Here is a 20840-nt window from a genome sequence, read left to right as displayed (position 1 = left end):
TTTTTTCCAACAATTTATTTTACAATATCACAGCATTAACTTTCAAGCAGGGAAATGTTATTTAATGGGCACACCATCCACTAATTTTACTGACCACCCAGATAAAATCTAACTCGGTATAAAAATTATATAATGTTAATTGTTTACAATGTTTGTTGCAGAAATAATCATTAAATGCAATTAATCTGTTTTGATAATTTAGCAACATTTATAAATAGAAAATGTTATAATATTCACCCCCACCCATCTACTTCACAACGCCTCCCTTCTAGAAAAAAACATTTGGTGGGAAACACTGATATATTAAATAACTGTACTGGCATGCATTATAGATTGTAGCTATGCTGCTGTTTTGTTTCTATAAAGAGGCAGCTTGTAAAGTTTGTGACCACTGTCTAGTTAGAGATTAAATGAGATAGAGATATATATTACACACATAGATATACATACACCTATACATATACATGCACGCCCACACCATTGCTTACGATTAATGGGGCATATTACAATGGAAGCATTGCTTAGGTCTTTTCAGAGGGCGTCCCAGGATTTCAGGTTAACGTTTATGTACACTGGCCCATAAGGACCTATATATCAATATCTTAGAATGTACCCTGCTTTTGATTATTAAATGCAAGTTGTTTATGAAATGATCTGTGTAAACTAATTTCTTTACTAAGATATGGTAAGTCCATGGCTTGAGTAACTACTGTTGGGACAATCACTCCTAGCTTGCAGAAGGAGGCAGAGCGCACCACAGTTAAACTAAGTATCACTCCCTTACCCACAATCCCCTGTCATTCTCTTTGCCTTCAATGCATGGAGGAGGTGAGGTTTAGGTGTGACGAAAATTTTTATTTAATCTACAAGCAAGTTTTGGGGTATAGTCGTATTCTACGTCATTCCTTGCAGTCGGGTAGTGGTGGCTTTAAAGCATTTGGGAACTTGTAAAGAGGTACTTACTGTGTTTTCCTAACAATTGCTGCCCTGCTTTAGAAAGCCAGAGTTGGCTACTGTTTCTTTTTCAAAAGTCTCTGTGAGGAACTGTCCTCTCATACCTTGTAACTGTCTACATACCGGACAGTGGAGCAGGTAAGTGCTTTTTCTTCCAGTTGGGGAGACCATGCACTTAACACATTAAACACTGCTTTTTTTATTGGGAAATAGATAATCCTGTTGTATGGGTTACACTGGGGCATGAAGCAGGCACTGTAGCATGTGGAAAGTTGTTGTTCTCCATTTCTGGGTGATCCGGTCTTAATTGGTAGCGGTAAGGCACCTCAGTAATTGAGGTGTGGGGTAGCCTGAGGGGTATTTTAGAATTTTTTTTTTATGTTAATTAAATGTTTTCTCGCATAATTTTAGCTGGGGATCGATGCTAATTTGGGATTAAATTTAGTGTTTTCTTTTTCAAGATACGAGGAGTCCACGGATTTCATCTGTGGGATATTCACCTCCTGGTCAGCAGGAGGCGGCAAAGAGCACCGCAGCAGAGCTGTATAAATAGCTCCTCCCTTCCCTCCCAACCCAGTCATTCTCTTTACCTGTGTCAGTTAGGAGATGGCAAAGTGAGGTGTTGGTAAAGATTCTTCAATCAAGTGTTTATTGTTTTTTAAAGTGGTACCTCTGAGTGCTACTTTGTGCTGGGGTGTAGCCTAGACCAAAACACTCTTCAGTAAAAGAGAAGCATTTGGTGGCTTTAAGGCAATAGGAATTGGTGGGACATAATTCTCACTGCGCCTCCTATACATTGTTTGCTGTCCTAATACAGATAGCCTAAGCCCTTTTAACTCAGGCGGATCTTTGTCCACAGGGCTATGGAAGGGAGAGGACCTCTGAACACCTGCTGGACTGCCATGCTGTCACGCAGCATTTCAGGTAAGTGCTAACTTTATTTCTGGGGACATCCTAAAAATTTCTCAGAAGGAAGTGAGCACTATATTATATATTATCACATGCAAGGGCTAAGATTAAGTTGGGCTCCTTAGTGTGGTTTTACAGATGGCTACTTTCAGTGTCATTTTACTCCCGGCGGTTTTGCATTAAATATGCTGACCAGGAGGGAGTTAACCTTGTCACATGTACAAGAGACCGTAACATTTTCAGGGTATTGTGGCTACCACCTAATTGTCCTGCATATAACAGCTCCTGCTTGATTAAGGGAAGCTAAGCAGGTTTATGTCTGGCTAGTATTTGAATGTGCTGACACTGGGGTGGAAGTCTGTATTTTTCCTCCCGGCCGTTTTCACATAGGTTATACCAACGTGAGACGGCTAACTTATATTTTTGGGCTGTCTGTCTTGTGGTAGCATACTCGAGCTACTATTTTATCCCCCGGTGCCAGATCTATAAGATATTCATGCCGACTGGGAGATTGATGTGGGAATGCCCACGATGGGCGGGGTTTTTCTTCCTGCCATTTTTCTGCACCCTTTCCTCCATCTCTAGCCGCAGTTAAGTCAGTGGGCCAGGAGTTGAGTTCTGTCATGCCCACGAGGGGCGGAGCTCTAGGAGCATTTGTCTGCTGCGCTTGATACCTCCATTAAGATATCGGAGGGTAGAGCATGTGCTTGACTATGTGGTGCTCAGGGCAGGACTTATAAACATCGGGGGGGGCAGACATGTTTAAAGTTTGTGATTGTAAAGCACACAATAACTATGGCTTTCTGTTGATTTAAGTCACTGTGACATCTCCAGCACAATAGCTGCAGCAGTAGGTCCAGGACTGGTTGCATTATGTGTCTGTTGTAAAGCACACATTAAACACAATAATTACAGTGGTGTTTACACTTGTTAAGATAGTGAAGTCCTTATTGTATAAATTTCAGTTGCTTGGACCAGTTTATCCTTTGTGATAAGATTCTACAAAAGGCACACTAATGATAATGTTTAACATTTAAAGAAACAGTACTGTTATGTGTCCAATTCTTTGTTTATCCTCTTTATAAAAGCTATGGCTGTAAAGAGTCTGAGACCGGCCACTCCATGCCACGGTTTTATGCTATGGTGTCCAGAATAATTTTATGAGCCACAGGCAGTGCTCTGCGGTTCCTGGCAAGGACATAGTTTTTCTTTGAAGTTCATAGCGATGTCCATTTTCAACTATTAATATTTTTATTGGATTGTTCTGCACAACAAATATATTCCTTTAAAATTTAATGAGACAGTAACATTTTTTTCTGCGTAAATTTTATTAACCCCTTAATGACCACAGCACTTTTCTATTTTCTGTCCGTTTGGGACCAAGGCTATTTTTACATTTCTGCGGTGTTTGTGTTTAGCTGTAATTTTCCTCTTACTCATTTACTGTACCCACACATTATATACAGTTTTTCTTGCCATTAAATGGACTTTCTAAAGATACCATTATTTTCATCATATCTTATAATTTACTATAAAAAAAATTATAAAATATGAGGAAAAAAACACACTTTTTCTAACTTTGACCCCCAAAATCTGTTACACATCTACAACCACCAAAAAACACCCGTGCTAAATAGTTTCTAAATTTTGTCCTTAGTTTAGAAATACCCAATGTTTCGATCTTCTTTGCTTTTTTGCAAGTTATAGGGCCATAAATACAAGTAGCACTTTGCTATTTCCAAACCATTATTTTTCAAAATTAGCGCTAGTTACATTAGAACACTAATATCTTTCAGGAATCTCTGAATATCCATTGACATGTATATATTTATATTTTTTTAGTAGACATCCCAAAGTATTGATCTAGGCCCATTTTGGTATATTTCATGCCACCATTTCACCGCCAAATGCGATTAAATACAAAAAAATCGTTCACTTTTTTTTTTACTAATTTTTTCACAAACTTTTGGTTTCTCACTGAAATTATTTACAAACAGCTTGTGCAATTATGGCACAAATGGTTGTAAATGCTTCTCTGGGATCCCCTTTGTTCAGAAATAGCAGACATATATGGCTTTGGCATTGCTTTTTAGTAATTAGAAGGCTGCTAAATGCCACTGCGCACTACAAGTGTATTATGCCCAGCAGTGAAGGGGTTAATTATGGAGCATGTAGGGAGCATTTAGGTATAATTTTAGCTGTAGTGTAGTAGACATACCAAAATTGGCTTAGATCAATACTTGGGGTTATTTCATGCCACCATTTCACCGGCAAATGCGATCAAATGAAAAAAAACGTTAAATTTTTCACAATTTTAAGTTTCTCACTGAAATCATTTACAAACAGCTTGTACAATTATGGCACAAATGGTTGTAAATGCTTCTCTGGGATCCCCTTTGTTCAAAAATAGCAGACATATATGGCTTTGGCGTTGCTTTTTGGTAATTAGAAGGCCGCCAAATGCTGCTGCATTTCACACTTGTATTATGGCGAGCAGTGAAGGGGTTAATTATGTAGCTTGTAGGGAGCTTGCAGGGTTAATTTTAGCTTTAGTGTAGAGCTCAGCCTCCCACCTGAAACATGAGACCCCCTGATCCCTCCCAAACAGCTCACTTCCCTCCCCCACCCCACAATTGTCCCCGCCATCTTAAGTACTGGCAGAAACTCTGCCAGTACTAAAATAAAAGCTATATTTGGGCTTTTTTGTGGGGTTTTTTTAGCATATTTACATATGCTGCTGTGTAGGATCCCCCCTTAGCCCCCAACCTCACTGATCCCCCACTAAACAGCTCTCTAACCCTCCCCCTCTGCCTTAATGGGCGCCATCTTGGGTACTGGCATCTGTCTGCCAGTACCCAGTTTAGTAAAAAATGTGCCTTTTTTTTTTTTTTAATTCCCTTTTCTGTAGTGTAGCTTCCCCCCACCCCTTCCAGATCCGTTAGCTGTTTATTTAGAAATGTCAAAACTTTTTTTTTTGTTGCTTTTTACAGCTTTACTTTTCTGCAGTGTAGCGGTTCCCTCCCGCCCCGTGCACGCGCCCGCCCGCCGCCCCCCATGCATGTGCGCGCTCCCGACTGTTACGCCCCCGATCTGGCCGCCTCCCAGACTTGCTCCCACCCACCAACGATACCGGCCACCGATGTCCGGTGCAGAGAGGGCCACAGAGTGGCTCTCTCTGCATTGGATGGCCAAGGGGGGTTATTGCAGGATGCCTCGATATCGAGGCATCACTGCAATAACCGGAAAGCAGCTGGAAGCGAGCAGGATCGCTTCCAGCTGCTTTCCAGACCAAGGACGTACGCCACACGTCCTCGGTCATTAACTGTTTTTTTTTTTTTTTTTTAGGACGTGTGGCGTACGTCCTTGGTCATTAAGGGGTTAAAGGAATTGAGGCTGGTTATTCATCCTTTGTGACGTAGGATGGTATAACGACATACAAAACTGAGCTACTTTAAGATTTAAAGAGACAGTAACGGTTTTGTTCTGTGTATTTTTATACTTGCATTTCAGCTGTTTGTTCCTCCCTTGTGTCTGGGGATGAAGCAAAAGCATGCGAGAATAGAGTTCCCTTCCAGTTTTTAGGGCACAGTATTTTCCTATGTGAAGGTTTTTCTGAGTTTACTCCCCCTTCGGCGTTTGCTGTTTGGGAGTCTGGCAATGGGCACATATTTCTCCTATAGTTTTCAGTCTGAATTATATGGCCCACATGCAGTGCCCTGCGTTTCTTCACACTCAATTCTTTACTTTTCCGCAAGGGACAAGCAATTGCTGTGAATACCTATGTTTTCAAGTCTTTTTTTTTTCCATAGGCGACTCAGCTAAAACGGCTGGCCGTCTTTCATTGAGGGAAAGGAGTAGTATCACTACGAGAAGTTCTATACCCTTAGAGGATTGACCTATGGGATGGATCATACACCAGTAAACAGTCTGTGTACTTTGCTACCGTTGCTAGTGCAATGGTTTGTCTTGATGTGTTGTCTGAGGCTATAGTCGGTAGCTTCAGTGGATAAAAGCCAGGATTGGTTAATTCTTTTTTTTCCATTTCTCCCTGCCAGTTATCAAGTTGGGATCTCCGGTGGTTCTCTTCCGGCTCTTGGGACCTTATGGTTAGAGCCTTGTTTTTCAAATACATTTTCCAAACCTAAGATTTTGGTTTTCTGGCCAGGAGTCATTTTTGATGGGACCTGGCTTGACGATTTTTAGAAAAGAGAACTAAATTGCGGAAAAGACATAGACTGCTGTTGACTTACAGACAGCATGTTGTCCGTGTACCAATCCGAAATTAAATGATCTTGTAGGGGGCTGACTCTCTTTTTTTTTTTTTTTTTTTCAAATGTTTTTCTCTCAAAGGAAGTTTCTGTTTTCAGACTTGTCTGACGATCAGACGAGAGGAGGGACGTCTTTACACTGCGTCAGATCTCTCAGACCTGGAAGTGATTGTCCCAGTTCTAATACTGGTGTTTCTGATAAATTTGTGAAGTTTTTTAATTTGTTCCCTTCCTCCTTTACTCCTAGAGGGTCAATTATGACAACAGTGGATTCTGTCACAAGTGCCTTCCTGTGCTGTTCTCGAGAATAATCTCAAGTTTTAGGGTTTGCTTTTCCTGTCAAACTCTCCCTAATTGTGGTCCTTTGGTCTTACCATAGTTACAAGTTCTTATGGAGACTCTAGGATTGCTCTTGGGGTGCTTCAGTTATGGTAATTTACGATGGCGTCCTAGCTGACGGATATCCTGGTTCCAGCGTTCTTGCAGCAAACAGGGTTATTTGGATATGGTGTCTTACTTCCCTTGATCTCACGGGTGGACGGTGTCTTTGGGAAAGTTTCTTAGTCCCAAGCAGGTGGGTAGTTTTCTTAGGATCATTACAAATCCATATTAATGAAAACATTTTCTGTGGTCAGGAAATTGAGTACTCTCAATTTAAGCCTAGTTCTTCACTCCACTTCTTGGCCTTCAGTGACTTTGTACATAGGGGTCTTCAGACTGATGGTGACAGCAATGGACGATAGCCGGGCAGATGACTCTGCATGCGCTGCGGCTGTATTCTGTAACAACCCACGGGTTGCTGGCTCAATTTCCGGTCGTCTACTCTTTCATTCTTCGGAGGTTGATCAACTGAGCAGTGTCTTGTGTTCCTTTCACTTCTGTTTGTTAGTCTTACTTCAGGCCTATGTAGTTAAGCATACTCAGGCACTGGAATGGAGACTATGCAGATTGTCTCTTTTATTTGTGTCTGCCAAATCATGTTCCCCTGAATAAGTGAGCCAGAGTATGGACTCAGTCTGTTCCTTTTTTTATAAGGCTTCCTGGATATGGGAGTGCGCTCAAGGCTCTATTGATCTGGACTCAGTAGGCTTCATTCCGGTTTCATCCTTTTTCAGACTGACAGTATGTCAGCGTCTGGGAGTAACTAGGTGTTCCTTAACCATGGCTGAGGTGGAAAATAGTGGATGGAGACTCATTTTTGCTCAGCGTACCATGTCCCAAGGGTGGACACTTGGGGAAACGTATTTCTGAAATGGACAGGTTTTTCTTCTGGGAAAGTGGTGAACTCCGACCGGGAGTTTTCTTCAACCTGCTTTTCAAATGGGATCGGCTGGATGGATCTCATGGCCTCTTGTTAGAATGCCAGGTTTCTGGGATACGGGTCCAGGTTCTTGGTCCTGTCTGAGCTGATAGATACATTGGCAGTTCCTTGGTCCTTCAGCCTAGTATATCTATTTTCCCTGTTTGCGCTTTTCCGTGTACTTATTCGAATCACTTGGGAAAGGGCATCAGTGATCCTCATCGCTCCTGTGTGGCCTTGCAGGATTTGGTATGCCAATGTGGTGCACATGTCATTCCTGCCACCTTGGAAACTTCTGTTGAGAACGGATCTTTTCATTCTGAGACCTTTTTCTTCTCTCAAATCTGGTTTCTCTGCAACTGACTGCTTGGGGTTGGAACGCTTATTCTTCAAGCGGGGATTCTTTGATTCGGTCATAGATACCTTATTTCAGACATGCTCTGTTGTGGTTTAGTGGCTAGCTCACTGAACCCTGGACCATCTACTTGCCAAGGTCAGATTCCCCTTGGGCTGCTGGTTGAACATAAATCTGTAACTGGTACGATTTGCCGTAAGTTTTGGCGAATATCTTTATTGGTGTGAATCCACAGGATACTCGTGGAGTTAGGATTCCCAAGATTTGGTCTTTTCTCCAAGTAGGTTTCGAGAGGGGTTTCTGAGTGAGTGAGTTGTCTGGGTGATGGTGATATAATATTTATTTAAAAAGACAGAGTGACTGAGACATACCTCATTGTTGTATTAATGTAACAGTTAACTGAGTCTCACTCTCAGTCCCTGGCTGCTTCAATTGATTATGTTGATAAGGACTCACACTGTCTATTCCCTTCCCTTGGCTGGGCAGTGGACAGGCGGTCAGCTCAGTACTCAGTCCCTGAAGCATTATAGACTGAGATGAGAGCGGGACTTCTTGCTATAGTGTGTCGTGACGTCACATGACCCGCGTGATGACGACCGACACAGCGCAGTCAGAAGACACTGTTTCACAGGCAGATCTCTCAGATGGGTCAGTGGCAGGCAGCGCGCAGAGGGTCCGACCGCAACTCCGGCTCCGCACACTGTCAGGATGATGATCATCCGATCAGCTGGACAGCTGAGCAGAGCCCGAGTTGGCACAGGCTGACAGAATTTAGTAAAACATTTCTAAAGAAAAATTACTGTCTACCTAAGGCTATGTCCGGTATTTTGAAAATAAAATTACCGGGCAAAAGCCTGAAATACCGGACAGTCCGGTCTAATAACGGACACCTGGCAACCCTACCCACAAGTAAGGATGAAATCCGTGGACTCATCTTGAAAAAGGAAATTTATGCTTACCTGATAAATCTATTTCTTTTTCTATGCGATGAGTCCACGGCCCGCCCTGTTCTGGTAAGACAGGTTATTAAATTTTTGTTAAACTTCAGACACCTCTGCACCTTGGCTTTTCCTTTCTCTTCCTAACTTTGGTCGACTCATCGTATCGAAAAAGAAATGTATCAGGTAAGCATTAAAATCTTTGAAACTTATCTGTACAAGTTTAATGTTTCACAACATGTCTGATATGGAGCAAGAGCCTGCTCTCATGAATTATGTTTAGATGCAGAAATTGCAGTTCCTTTGCAATTTTGTTCGTGTCAAGAAAACCTTGCAAAATAAAGCTAACATATTTGAGCCTAATGTCTCTCGATGCTGTTAAAATACCTCAGCTTTCTCCCTGCGGTTCTTCTTAACTCCTAGTGGAGTTTATTTAAAAGCAGAAATTGCTGCCCAGGTATCTTCAGCGGCTTTGGCTGCCATTCCCAGATTACAGGGAAATTCTGAAAGTAAAGTGCCTGTCCTCAGTTCTGCTTCCCAAGTTTCCCTTTCTTATGTCTGAGGAAGATAAATCGGGACTTTCTGAGGGTGAAATCTCAGCCTCAGGAGGAATTATACCGTCTGAATCTGAGGTGGTATCCTTCAGATTTTTTTTTTATTTGAGGTAAAATTATAGCATACAAATAAAGAATTACAGCACTTTACATTGGCATTATACAATTGCTTGCAACAAAGTACATTTAATAGGTTACTCGTTAGAATTACATATGTAAAAAAAGTCTGCTATATATGTCATGTTAGTGATATTTATAGTTGCTGTAATAAGAGATGAACCTCAGATTTTAGTTGGTATCACACTGAGCATAAGTAATATCAAGCTGAAGCCCAGAATGAACAGTAAATAAACAGCAATATATGGCTTATAATATTTAGAGATTAAAATATTAGGTGAGAGAAGGTCTAAGCCTCTTGATTCTGGGCTTTTAGGGTTCAGATATAATCTTGAACACCTTTTGTGTATTGGTAACGGAGGTTTTAGCTACTTTAGATGACTCAAATACCCCTGTTGTCACTCCTAAGAAATCTAGTAAACTTAAGTTTCTTTGATGAACCTTCCACTTCGGAGGTTTTTCCTGTGCCAGACTGTGCTAGGGAGATTATCTCAAAGGGAGAACCAGCATGTTTTTTTGTTTTCCCCAGTCTCCCATTTTTAAGAAAGTTTCCTGTCAGACTTCATTAAAGACACTTAGTATACTGTACCCATAGTTGAAGGGGCCATTTCCAATCTAGCTAAAAGAACCACTATTCCTATGGACAAGAAGCTAGAGGCTTATTTGAAAAAGATTTATGTTCAAGGTCCCCAATGGCAACCTGCAGTGTGTATTGCTACCGTGACTAGTACAGCATCTTATTGGTTCGACGCCTTGTCTGATTCTCTTCAAGTAGAGACTTCCTTGGAAGAAATAAAAGGATTAAAGCTCTTAAATTTGCCAATTCCTTTATTGCAGATTTTACAGGTTGTTAGACTAGTGCTAAAACCTCCAGTTGCTGTCCTAGCTCGCAGGACGTTATGGTTGAAATCCTGGTTTGCGGAAGTTTCCTCTAAAGCTAAGCTGCTGGTGATTCCTTACAAGGGCAAAACCTTGTTTGGACCCGGTTTGGCAGAAATTATCTCTGATATTATGGGTGGAAAAGATAATAGGACGTCAGAGTAATTTTCGTTCATTTCGTAACTTCAGAGGAAAGCCTTCCCCCTTCTTTAGAGACTGGGTTTCCGAGAAGACTTGGATTTGTCCTGCTTGGAACAAGGAAACAATCAAAGAAACCCGCAGCTGATTCCAAATCGGTATGAAGGGTTTGCCCCCAATCTGAGATCGGATTAGGTGGGGGCAGACTTTCTCAGTAATCTCAAGCTTGGATACGAGATGTCCCAGATCCCTGGACTGTGGACATAGTATCCTAGGGTTACAAACTAGAATTCAAGACACTTCCTCCCAGTCAGATTCCTTCTCTCAAGATTATCTGCAGACCAGATGAGAGGTGCTTTTGAAATGTATACACCATCTTTCCTCCCTGGGAGAGATGGTTCCAGTGCAGGAACAGTGTCTTGGGTTCTACTCCAACCTATTTGTGGTTCCCAAAAAAGGGGGAACTTTCCGTCCTGTTCTAGACTTGAAGTGTCTTAACAAGTTTCTCTACGTTCCATCGTTAAAGAGACTATACGCTCCATTCTTCCTTTAGTACAAAAGGGTCAGTTCATGACAACCATAGACCTAAAGGATGCATATCTTCATGTTCCTATTCACAGGGACCATCACAGATTCCTGACATTTGCCTTTCTGGACCAACAGTTCCAGTTTGTGGCCCTTCCATTTGGTCTAGCCACAGCTCCCAGAATTTTTTCAAGGGTTCTGGAGGCTCTTGGCAGCGATACGTTCTTGTGGCATCCTACATGGACATATTGGTTCAGGCGCCATCTTTTCAACAAGCAAAATCTCACATTTTTTCTTAGTTCCCATGGTTGGAATGTGAATCTGGAAAAAAGCTCCCTTTCCCTTGCTACAAGTAGTGTTCTTAGGGACCATAATAGATTCTCTATTGAAGATTTTTCTGACAGAGGTCAGGAAAAACAATTTCCCCTTGCCTATCTCTTCAGTCTTCTGCTCATCCTTCAGTGATTCAATGTATGGAGGTAATCTGTCTGCTGGTGGCTTCCATGGACATCATTCCTTTTGCTCGATTCCATTTGAGAGCTTTCCAGTTGTGCATGCTCAGACAATGGAATTGTGACCATGTGGATCTAACTTAGAGAATAGTTAGATTGGTCAAGGGATTCTCTCCCATGGTGGATTTCTCAGGAACATCTGTCTCAGGGCACATGCTTTAGGAGACCTTCCTGGGTGATCGTGCCCACGGATACTAGCCTGCTGCACTGGGGAGCAGTCTGGAACTCGTTAAAAGCTCAGGGCCTTTGGAGTCTGCTTTTCCCATCAACATCTTGGAGTTGAGGTTGATTTTACAATGCTCTATTGGCTTGGCCTCAGTTGTCCTCAGCCCAGTTTATCAGGTTCCAGTCAGACAACATAATCTCTGTGGCTTACATCAACTACCAGGGAGGAACTCGGAGTACCTTAGCCATGTAGGTTACTCGGATTGTTCAGTGGGCTAAGACCCCCAATTGCTGTCTCTGCCATCCCCATTCCAGGAGTGAACAACTGAGAAGCGTATTTTCTGAGCAGGCATACTATTGATTCTGGGGAGTGGTAACTCCATTCGGAGCGGTTTTCCAGCTTAGCCCTCAAATGGGTGGCGTTAGATTTGATTGCGTCCCCTTAGAACGCCAAGCTACGGTTCAAGGTGAAGAGATCGGCAGACCATTCTAAAATATGCTCTGGCGGTTCCTTGGGTTTTCAGGTTGGCATACCTGTTTCCTCAGTTTGCTCTCCTTCCACGAGTAATTGCTCGTATCAGACAGGAGAGGGCGTCAGTGATTCTAATGGCCCCTGTGTGGCCTTGCAGGATCTGGTTTGCTGACTTAGTGGAGATGTCATCTCTCCCACCTTGGAGACTACCTCTGAGGAAGGACCTCCTGATTCAGGGTCCCTTCATCCAAATTTCGTTTCTCTGAAGCTGACTGCTTGGAGATTGAACTCTTAATTCGGTCATTGAGACCATGATTCAGGCTCGCAAGCCTGTTACTAGATTTACCACAAAATATGGCTAAATATCTTTATTGGTGTGAATCCAAGAGCTACTTTTGGAGTAGAATTAGAATTTCTCTTTCTTCAGGAAGGCCTGGAGAAGGGATAGTCGGTCAGTACCCTGAAGGGTCAGATTTTCTGCTTCATCTGTTTTACTACATAAACGTTTTGCGGATGTGCAATCTTTTTTTTTTTTTTTTTTTTTTCAGGCCTTGGTCAAAATCAGGCCTGTCCTTAAGTCTGTTGCTCCTCCTTGGAACCTTAAAGTGAATGTAAATTTTGATGCTTACGTGCCTGTTTTTTTGTTTTTTTTTAAATTTTGATTAAAAACAGGGGCACTTTTTAATTCCATTTACATTTCACTTGTGTTGTGAAAAAAAAAAACTTGCCTTTTAAACTTGACAGCAGCTCCAGCTTCCTCCACCCGTCGCAAGCCATTTCTGATGTCAAAAATGATGGCTAGGTCATCCTCTAATCACAGCTCTCCCGGGGGAATCGGTGTCTGATTCAATGCTGTGATTGGTGGAAGCCTGATTCCTCATTTTAGACCCAGGAAGAGGCTTTTCGACTGGAGGAACCTGAAGCTGCTGTCTAGTTTAAAAGGTGTTTTTTTGGGTTTTTTTCATAACACAAGTGAAATGTAAATTTTGATGAATTAAAGTGCCCCGGGCACTTTAGCATAAAAATTTACATTCACTCTAACCTTTGTAAGTTTTACAGCTGGCTCTGAGCCGTAGCATACCATGGACATTAAGTTATCTTGGCAGGTTTTGTTTCTTGTTGCTATCTCTTCTGCTCGGAGTCAAGAACTCTCAGCTCTGCGGTGCGATTCCCCTTATCGGTTATTTGTAGAGCGCCAACAGATTATTTTTCATGCTGATAAGGCGGTTCTTCGTACTAAGTTAGGCTTCCTTCCTAATGTTTCTAATAGAAATATAGCAATCGGGAAATTGTTGTTCCCTCTCTGTGTCCTAATCCTTCTTCCAAAGAACGTTTGTTATTCAATTTGGATGTTGTACGCGCTCCTAAATTCTTACAGACTAAGGATTTTTGCCAGTCCTCTGGGAAACGTAAAGGTCAGAAAGCTACTGCTTCTACTCTTTTTGGTTACAAAGTATAATTCGTTTGGCTCATGAGACTGCTGGACAGCAGCCTCCTGAGACTTACGGCTCATTCCACAAGAGCAGTTTCCTCTTCTTGGGCTTTCAAAAAGGAAGCTTCTGTGAAACAAATGCAAGGCTGCAACTTGGTCTTCTCTACATACTTTTTTAAAAATTTTACAAATTTGATACTTTTGCCTCGGCTAAGGCTTCTTTTGGCAGAAAGTTTCTTCAAGCGGTGGTGCCTCCTGTTTAGGACTGCTTGTCTTGTCCCTCCCTATTTATCCGTGTCCTCTAGCTTGGGTATTGGTTCCCAACAGTAATCACTCAAGCCGTGGACTCACCATATCTTAAATCAGGAAAGCATAAATTTTGTTTTTCTTTTCTATTTCCAAATATGGGGAGTCCACGGCCCCACCCTTTATTTTAAGACATTGTTCTTTTGACAACCTCGGGCACCTCTACACCTTGTGTTACTCCTTTTTTCTCCATTTCTCTTAGGTCAAATGACTGGGGGTTGTGGATAAGGGAGTGATACTTGTGATAAACTTGGCAGTTTAACTGTGGTGCCCTTTGCCTCCTGCTGGCCAGGAGTGATATTCCCAACAGTAATAACTCAAGCCATAGACTCACAATATCTGGAAAGAAATTTATCAGATAAGCATACATTTTTTTTTATTTTTTTTTTTCTCTATGCAGTACACTTTAGGATTGAGATTGCTCAAGCATTCTATTTGCTTGTTTTAATCTTTTTCTGTTGCTTACTTTTAGATATTTGTCCTTTTCTTTGAAGGGACAAGAACTTGCATAACGGATTATCTTCCTAGGAGAGGAATAGGTTTGTGGTCCCCAAAATGGAGGGAATTTTCCGTCCCTTCCTAGACGTAGAGGGTTTTCAACAAATTCCTTGGTTCCGTCCTTCAAGATGGAAACAGTTTGTTCCATTTTTCCTTTTGTTAAAAAGGTCAGTTAATGACAGAGGACGTGTATTTACCCATTCACAGGGATCATCACCAGTTTCTCAGATTTGCCTTTCTGGACAAGCATTTACAGTTTATTGCTCTTCAGTTTGGTCTTGCCACAGCTCCCAGAATATTCCCAAAAGTTCTTGGAGCTCTATTGGCAGTGATTATATCCCAGGGAATTGCTGTGGTGCCTTATCTAGACAACATCTTGGTTCAAGTGTCATCTTTTCAGCTAGCAAAATCTCATACAGAGATGTTGTCCTTTCTATGTACCCATGGGTGGAAAGTGAATCTGGAAAAAGTTCCCTAGTTCCAGCTATAAGAGTTTCCTTGGGGAAAATCGGATTCCCTGTCCATGAAGATTTTACTGACAGTTGTCAGAAAATCCAAACCTCTTGCTACTTGCCTTGCTCTCCAATCTGATTTTCTTCCAACAGTAGCTTCAATGGACATTCCTTTTGCTCGGTTCCATCTGCGACCGCTGCAGCTTTGCATGTTCAGTCAATGGAACGGAGACCTTTCAGACTTATCACAGAGTATACATCTGGACTCCCTCAGAAGAATCTCTCGTGGGGGATTTTACAGGAACATGGATCTCGAGGCACTTGCTTCCTGAGACCTTCCTGGGTAATTGTGACTACGGACACCAGCCTATCAGGCTGAGGAGGTGTTTGGGGTTCTCTAAAAGGGCCTGTGGTCTTGGTAAGAGGCTTCTCTCTCCATAAAAATCTTGGCGTTGAGAGCAATCTTCAATGCCTTGGTAGCTTGGCCTCAATTAGCTTTAGTCCGGTTTATCAGATTTCAGTCGGACAACATCAACCCCCAGGGAAGAACTCGGTGAGTTCCTTGGCCATGAAGGTGACTTGCATTCTGCAGTGGGCAGAAGCTCACATTTGTCTTCTAACTGCCATCCACATTCCAGGAGTGGACAATTGGGAGGCGGATTTTCTGAGAAGACGGACTTTTCATCCCAAAGTGTGGACTCTCTATCCGGAAGTGTTCTCCGGGATATCCTAAATTGGAAGCTTGGCATTCTGACGAGATGCCATCAGAACCCCCAAAGTACGGTTCAAGCTAAAGAGATCCTCAGGTTGCCCTGATACTCTGGCGGTTCCTTGGGATTTCGGTCTAGCATTCCTTTTTCCTCTGTTTGCTCTCCTTCCATGATTCTTTGCTTGTATCAAGCAGGAGAGAGCATCTAATTCTAATAACTCCTTCATAGCCTTGCAGGTTTTGGTTCATGGACCTGGTGAAGATGTCATCTCTTCCACCTTGGAGGTTTCCTCTGAGGAAGTACCTTCTACTTCAGGGTCCATTCATCTATCCGAATCTGGATTCTCTGAAGATGACTGTTTGAAAAATTAAACGCCTAGTTCTGTCCAGACGGTGGTTTTTGGAAGCCGTCATTGATACTATGCTTCAGGCTCATAAACCTGTTAATCGCAGGATTTTCATAAGGTATGGTGTAAATACCTTTTTATTGGTGCGAGGCTAAAAGTTTCTCATGAAGTCTGGTGAGAATTCTATTCTATTTTGCACAAACGTCTGGCAGATTTTCCAGATGTTCAAGCTTTAGATCAGGCCTGTGTTTAATCCTGTTGCTCCTCCTTGGAGCCTTAACCTAGTTAAGGTTTTGCAGCAGGCTCAGTTTGAGCCGATGCATGTCTTGGAAGGTTTTGTTTCTCCTTGCTATTTCTCCCGCTTTCAGCACTGCAGTGATTCCCCGTATCTCTCATGCAGATAAGGCGGTCCTTCATACTAAATTGGGTTTTCTCGCTAAGGTGGTGTCGGATCGAAACAATCTGGAAATTGTAGTTCCTCTTTGTCCTAATCCTCCTCATTAGAATGTTATGCATGCTCTAAAGTTTACCTTGAAGATACTAAAGTTTTTAGGCAACCTTCTGCCTGTTTGGGGTTATTTTTTCTCTGGAAATCGTAAAGGTCAGAAGGCCACTTCTACTTTCCCTCTGGTTAAGAAGTGTGAATTGTTTGGCTTATGAGACAGCTGGACAGCAGCCTCCTAAAAGAATTACGGCTCATTCCACTAGGGCTGTCTCCTCTTCTTAAGATTTAAAAAATGAAGCTTTTGTGGAACAGATTTGCAAGGTGGAAACATGGTCCTCTTTGCATACTTTTTTTTTTCCCCAAATTCTTCAAATTTGGTACTTTGCCTTGACTGAGGCTTCTTTTGGGAGCAAGGTTCTTCAAGTGGTGGTGCCTTCTGTTTAGGTCCTCCTGCCTTTTTCTACCTCCCTGTTCATTCTGTGTCCTCTAGCTTGGGTATTGGTACCCACTAGTATTTGGAATGACGTTGTGGACTCATGTCATAGGAAAGAAAACAAAAAAATTATGCTTACCTGATACATTTCTTTCCGAACATGGAGTCATGACCCTGCCCTCTTTCATTATAATTCGGTGTTTTGTTTTTTTAAGTAAACCTTAGGCACCTTTTCACCCTTGTGTTCTTTTTCCTTTGGCTGAATGACTGGGGGTTATGGGTAAGGGAAGTTACTTAACACCTTTGCTGGGGTACTCTTTGCCTCCTCCTGCTGGCCAGGAGTTGAATACCCCACTAGTAATTGGAATGATGTCGTGGACTCTATGTCCGGAAAGAAATGTATAACAAACGAGCGAAAACAAAACCCATGTATATTGACATACTAAATTTATGCTTTCCTGATAATTACAATATCTTCCACTGCCCATGAAAATCAGTTCTATTCCTCTAATAACTCGTTTGCACGACTGACTTGTATTTTGGAACACTCTGTATAAAGAGCTGTAGTCTGTAGCTTATTTCAGTGGTGCTTTTTTTTTTTTTTTTTTTTTTTTTTTTTTTCTATTGTGCTTTTTATATTTCTATTTAGTATACTGTGTATGTACACATTATGTGTGGTATTGTATCAGAATAAAAGTACAAATATCTTTAAGCTTATAGTTGGGGATAATTAAGAAAACGGTTAAAATTATAAAAAATTATTTATTATACATTGTATCTCTTCACCTTACTGACACACTAGCAGAGCTGGTTTATCGCCCACTAGCTGATTTAAAACCTAAGGAGTAGGAATGGATTAAACTGAAATTTTATTTAACAATACTTTGTTTTTTTTGGTGTGCTGATTGCATGAGTTTATAGGGGACACAAATTTATTATGCGTGTTTTTTTCGTTTGTTTTTTCCAAGTCGTAACATCAAATTGTTTTATCTTATCCTATGCCAACATTGTTAAATAGTTTTTCACTTTTTCCAGGCCGTGGGGGCATGTTGGCTCGAGGAAGAGGTGGTTTTAGCAGAGGACGTGGCAGAGGAAGGGGGTCAACACGTCCTGCATTAACCAGAGAACAGCTTGATAACCAACTTGATGCTTATATGTCAAAGACAAAAGGTCACCTTGATGCAGAACTGGATGCCTACATGGCTCAGGCTGATTCAGAAGCCAATGACTGATCTGATATTGCAAAGTTTTTTTATTTATGGACTTGCACCAGCGTTCACCTGAACTCAAAATAGCCTGGTTACTGAATCCAACTTGTTTTTACGGTTCCTTTCATGTTTTGATACTTAGTAAAACAATGAGAATTTTTTTTTCTTACTGTTGAATGTATAAGACAGATATATCCTGCCATTCTCCCAGATAGCACTCATTAAATCTGTTCCTGTGCCATACCACTGGATGTTGCTGCAGGGTCCAACACCTTGTTTTCCACCATTTAATCTTTCTTATGCAAACAGGACATATGATGGACTTGATGATTTCCATTTATTTTTAACTCTACTAGTTTTATTAGTTTTTTTTTGTTTTTATTTTTTTTGGATTAAAACCTTCTGCGGCATCCATCATGCAATCTGGAGTGTTAAGAATTGGCTTTATGTTGACATTTTGACAAGCTTTCTAAATTGTGGGTCTTCAGTAGATGTAGGCTGAAGCTTGCTGATTTGTGATTTAAACTGTAAATATTAAAACTTTTACAGTCAATGAATTGCAGAGACTTTTTTTAATTTGATTATCCCTGTTTTTTGGAGTCTTGTGGTGATGAGGTTCATTTCAATTTTTATTTCAGAAAAACTGGTAAAAATCCTAACACAAGGGAGGTTAGTTGCATCAAACCATGGAATTTGAATTTTGCTCTTCAGTGAGGATTTTACATGAAATGTATTCCTTTTTGTATAAACATGTTTCCATATTCAAAACAAATACAATAATATTTTTAAAAGAAATTTATGAATCTCTTCCTTTTAGCTGAACTACCTCTTGTTTATAGGATATTTCTGATTAAATAGGGTAATATTTAGGGGAGTTAGGTAGCTCTTAAAAGGGACAATGTACGCTTGTATTTTTTTTATTTTTTTTGTTTCTCTTGGTGTATTCAGTCCACGGATTCATCCTTACTTGTGGGATATTCTTTGCCACTTCCTGTAGGGATTGAGCACACAGCAAAGCTGTCCATATAGCTCCCCTAAGGCTCCGCCCCCCAGTCATTCTCTTTGCCGCTCTAACAAGTAGCATCTCCACGGGAGGGTAAAGAGTTTGTGGTGTTAGATTTGTAGTTTTTATTTCTTCAATCAAGAGTTTATTTTAAAATAGTGCCGGTTTGTACTATATACTCTGAGGCAGAAAGTGAAGATTTCTGCTGAGAGGAAAAAGATTTTAGCATGTTGTAACTAAAATCCATTGCTGTTCCCACACAGGACTGTTGAGTACCGGAGAACTTCAGTTGGGGGGAGCAGTTTGCAGGCTTAACTGCTTAATGTATGCTCAGTCATTTATTTCTAACAAGACCTGGTAGAAGACTGACAGATATCCCCATGAGGGAAGGTAAGCCATTTTCTTAAACGCAGTATAGAAGGATGGCTTCAGTTAAGGGCTTAAATACTGGTACACTGTGATGGGCTAAATCGATTATTTTATTGATGGAATATTATATTTAAGTGTTTGTAACGTTGTAAACACTTTTTGGGGTTTTTATTTCGCCTGGCATATTAGACGCCTAGTCTGACTTAGGAAGGCCCCATAACTCTGGACTGAAGGGGGCCTTATTTTCGTGCGTCAGTTGCGCAGTTGATTTCAAGATAGCTCATGCAGCTTCATGTGTAGAGTCCTGAGAGTGCAGGAGGACATCAAGGAGGCTTATATTTCGGCTACAAATAACCCTAAGGGAAGGTAGGGCCGCAGCAAAGACTGTGGCACCGTGCTGTAGTGTGTTAAACCGGTTATTTCTTCTGTTATGTGTGATCAGTCCACGGGTCATCATTACTTCTGGGATATAACTCCTCCCCAACAGGAAATGCAAGAGGATTCACCCAGCAGAGCTGCATATAGCTCCTCCCCTCTACGTCACTCCCAGTCATTCTCTTGCACCCAGCAACTAGATAGGATGTGTGAGAGGACTATGGTGATTATACTTAGTTTTTATAACTTCAATCAAAAGTTTGTTATTTTACAATAGCACCGGAGCGTGTTATTGCCTCTCTGGCAGAGTTTGAAGAAGAATCTACCAGAGTTTTTACTATGATTTTAACCGGAGTAGTTAAGATCATATTGCTGTTTCTCGGCCATCTGAGGGAGGTAAAAGCTTCAGATCAGGGGACAGCGGGCAGATGAATCTGCATTGAGGTATGTAGCAGTTTTTATTTTCTGAATGGAATTGATGAGAAAATCCTGCCATACCGTTATAATGACATGTATGTATACTCTACACTTCAGTATTCTGGGGATGGTATTTCACCGGAATTACTCTGTTAAAAGTACATTAAACCTTTTAATAGGTATTTATTATGTTAAACGTTTTTGCTGGAATGTAGAATCGTTTGCATTTTCTGAGGTACTGAGTGAATAAATATTTGGGCATTATTTTTCCACTTGGCAGTTGCTTGTTTTAATTGTGACAGTTTCGTTTCTCTCTCACTGCTGTGTGTGAGGGGGAGGGGCCGTTTTTGGCGCTCTTTGCTACGCATCAAAAAATTCCAGTCAGTTACTCTTGTATTTCCTGCATGATCCGGTTCATCTCTAACAGATCTCAGGGGTCTTCAAACTTCTTTGGAGGGAGGTAGATTCTCTCAGCAGAGCTGTGAGACTTATATATTGACTGTGATTAAAAACGTTGCTCTGTAATTTTTATGTTTCAAATTTAATTATTGTTACTTTACTAATGGGAACAAACCTTTGCTAAAAGTTGTGTTGTTTTTAAGGATTGATGCTATAACTGTCTTTCAGTTCATTATTTCAACTGTCATTTAATCGTTTAGTGCTCTTTGAGGCACAGTACGTTTTTGTTAAATAAGATTGTAACCAAGTTGCAAGTTTATTGCTAGTGTTTTAAACATGTCTGATTCAGAGGAAGATATCT

At 41.2% G+C, this 20840-nt stretch overlaps 1 protein-coding gene across 1 annotated transcript in view; it reads left to right on the top strand.

Annotated features, from left to right (window-relative positions):
• The window catches only part of CHTOP (chromatin target of PRMT1), a 30948-nt gene extending 12479 nt beyond the window's left edge, over window positions 1–18469 (top strand). The window contains exon 6 of the mRNA XM_053704300.1: window positions 17744–18469. Coding sequence (XP_053560275.1) covers window positions 17744–17940 — 197 coding nt within the window. The 3' untranslated portion in view covers window positions 17941–18469. The remainder of the gene's footprint in view (window positions 1–17743) is intronic.
• Window positions 18470–20840: the final 2371 nt, after the last annotated feature.

This window comes from Bombina bombina, chromosome 1 (assembly GCF_027579735.1).
Source record: "Bombina bombina isolate aBomBom1 chromosome 1, aBomBom1.pri, whole genome shotgun sequence".
NCBI classification, from domain to species: Eukaryota; Metazoa; Chordata; class Amphibia; order Anura; family Bombinatoridae; genus Bombina; species Bombina bombina.
Note: the sequence above shows the minus strand (reverse complement) of the source record. Positions and strands in the feature narration are given on the sequence as shown.